At 34.8% G+C, this 3,168-nt stretch overlaps 1 protein-coding gene across 1 annotated transcript; it reads right to left on the bottom strand.

The window, feature by feature from the left end:
- Window positions 1-76: 76 nt before the first annotated feature.
- LOC109828258 lies at window positions 77-1,637 on the bottom strand. The gene is made up of 4 exons (XM_020395291.1): window positions 1,086-1,637; window positions 749-974; window positions 212-657; window positions 77-91 (listed from the first exon to the last, which is right to left on the bottom strand). The coding sequence occupies exons 1-4, from the start codon at window positions 1,635-1,637 to the stop codon at window positions 77-79; spliced, it is 1,239 nt and encodes a 412-aa protein (XP_020250880.1).
- Between the last annotated feature and the right edge of the window lie 1,531 nt (window positions 1,638-3,168).

Here is a 3,168-nt window from a genome sequence, read left to right as displayed (position 1 = left end):
GGGGGTAACAGTGAGTATAAATTATTATTGTTAATATTTGTATATTAAAAATAATATAAGATTGATAAGCAATTGATTAGTCTAGTAATAACTATAAAATATAATGCAATAAAACATTACTATTCATCTCAAATAATAAAATATTTTACAACTAAATAAAAATCTAAATCCCTAGAGTGACTCGACTTCCATCATCCCACATGGCCTCTGCCATAGAATTTCTCCAAGCTCCCGCAGCTGCTCGTTGAGTCTGTTGAGTCTGTAACTCATCTTCTTCATCGGAATCATCATCTGCATCAGCAACATTTCGTGGAGCTTCTAGTGGAAGATCATAAATATCGAAGTCATCATTTGTATTCTCCAATCTTAAAAAGTTATGCAATCCTACGCATGCAACGAACATCTTTATTTGTGTGGCATACGGAAAACCTGGAGGTTGACTCTTGAAAATAGTGAATCTAGACTTAAAGACTCCAAAGATGCGCTCGACACAATTTCTAAGAGACGCATGCCGATGATTGAAAACTTCTTTTGAATTTCGTGGTCGTTGTCGATTATTAGCTGGGCCGAACTCTGAAAGATGGTACCTTTGACCTCGGTATGGAGCAAGAAATTGTAGCCTATTTGGATAGCCGCAGTCAACTAGATAAAATTTATCTGCAAACAAGAATATAAATATGAATGAGAAAAATATTGTAAAACTAAAAAATATGATTTAATTGATAGAATACTATGTAAAGATTATTACTCTGTGGAAGTGGAAGTCCATAAGGTCTACTCATTGCATCCTTCAAGACTCTTGCATCATTAGCAGAACCCTCCCACCCAGCTAAGACATAAATGAATTTGAGATCAAATGTGCAAGCTGCCAAGACGTTCTGAGAGAGAAAACCATGTCTATTTCGATAGGGCGTCTGATCTATGTTATACACCATGCACGGTATATGAGTCCCATCTATTGCACCGATACAGTCCTGAATAATCAACGTGTCAGACCATCTCAAGTGATGTGTGTGGGGGCGCGCACGCATGTGTGCATGTGTGTGTGTTTGCGTGTGTGTAAATTCTAAAGCAATAATAATTACCTTGAAATAAGGCCAAAAGCGAGATTCTGATTTAACCTTATCAGGTGGATCTGTAGGGGGTGATGCCATCAAGAATGATGCTAAAGATACCAAGGCATGTAATGCTTTATTGAAACATACACTGATGGTCCATTTTGAACGATCAAATCGATCAGTTGAGACAGAGTATCGTTGATTTTGACTAACCGTGAGAAGAAAAATAGCAATCATCTCCTCAACACTAATGTGGTATGTGTCTTGTATATGGCCCCGCTCTCTCAAGATATTGCATAACTTCATGAAGCAATCTGGATACATACGGTAAATTCTACGAAAATCTTGAGGATGATTATCCATCTTAGACTGTAAGTATGTGAGACCAAGATCTGTAATACCACGTCGAGGACTTCGAAAATTAAGCGTATTTGCTATGAACTCCTGTGATAGACATCCTGATACCTTTGTGATCAGATCTGCAGCCTCAGCAGCTAATTCGATTATGCGAATGAAAAGATTATCATCGAAGTCTTCATGATGAAAATATAAAATGGGCAAATTTTGATCTTCCTCCATCCTATTAAATAATATAATCAATGAAATATAATCAATTTACATGAAACTTATGTGCATAGGAAATAAATAAAACACTCTATTATTAGCACACAATGAGACAGATAACTAAGTAGCAATCAATTAGAAAATGTTGATATGTATGCTATTCGTTAATCACCAAACTTCTGAAAAATAAAAGAAAACATAATATTGCACTACTCTCATCTACACATACAAGAATCATTTGTTAGGATGATACATATAATAGAAACTTCATCCATTAAATACACCAAACTAAGATAGCTGACAAGTCAAATAACATAAAAACATAATATAAACAAATAAATAAAAGCATAGCAATATCCTAAAAATAAATAGTTTTGACAAATTGAAATAAAATTGATCCTAAAAGTACTTTCCAAATCTTTAAAAAAACATGACATTATCCCAAGTTCCACCTACTCAATGAAAAATAATTTGACAATATGAAATTCCACACAATCCTAACTCCATAACAAATCTTAAAAAACATATAAATATCCCAAACTTCTAAATTACTGCCTCTAAACATCTCCAAAGAAATCAGAATCATAATGTTCACCATTTGGATCAGAATTGGCTTGAGTCCCATCCTTACCATCATTCATTATCTCACCGGTCAACCTAAAATGTAGAAACTCATAGCGGTCTTTTGCATTCATGTCAATAAAAGCATCCTTCATGTCCTGTGAGATATTGTCACTGAGTATATTCCATTTTTGTGGCTTTGTTAATGCATCCTTCATGTCCTGTGAGATATTGTCACTGAGGATATTCCATTTTTGTGGCTTAGTCAATTCAGAAGTAGACATAACAGCATCAACCCATTCTTTATTCCGACCTTTTCTTATCTTCCTCAACTCATCAACTAACTCATGAAAAGCTTTACCTACAGTAACAACTCCCTCTCCTACCTCTTGCAACGATAACTGGAAAGATGCAGATGATGTGGCTGCAGTACCAATTGACCTACGCCTTCGTTTACCATTATTCAGATTGGATGGTCCAGAACCAGAAAATGGCACATTATCACTGGGAATGGTGGTAGCATGTTGCATATCTACAGTAGCATCTCCTCCATCTGGAGATTCCATCAGGATCTCCACAGGTGCAATCTTTCTCTTCCATTGCTTTATCTTGTTCATTACATGATTATATCTAAAATCTTTTCCAAATTTTTTAACTAGAGGGGGTATCACATTCTTCAGAATCACATACTTTTTAAAACTACCATTTGCTTGCTTATTTCCATTCTTAACTTCCTCTACTAACAATCTAAGCAATTCGTTAGCCTCTCCTTCAGTCCATGTCATATAATCCATCCTTGCTCTTTTCTGTCCCTCACTTTCTAGACCTCAAAATATTTCTTCTTGATCCTGACTCTGTGATCTTATGTCCATCCTATAACAAATTCAAAAATAACTTTTCAAAATCTCAAATATGGAATTGGATTAAAATATATATGCATCTGATATAAAAAGAACAAGCACATATAATAATAATAATAATAATA

Source organism: Asparagus officinalis, unplaced genomic scaffold, assembly GCF_001876935.1.
Source record: "Asparagus officinalis unplaced genomic scaffold, Aspof.V1 AsparagusV1_Un913, whole genome shotgun sequence".
Taxonomy (NCBI): Eukaryota; Viridiplantae; Streptophyta; class Magnoliopsida; order Asparagales; family Asparagaceae; genus Asparagus; species Asparagus officinalis.
The sequence above is the reverse complement of the archived record's forward strand: the minus strand, read 5'-3'. Positions and strand labels throughout refer to the sequence as shown.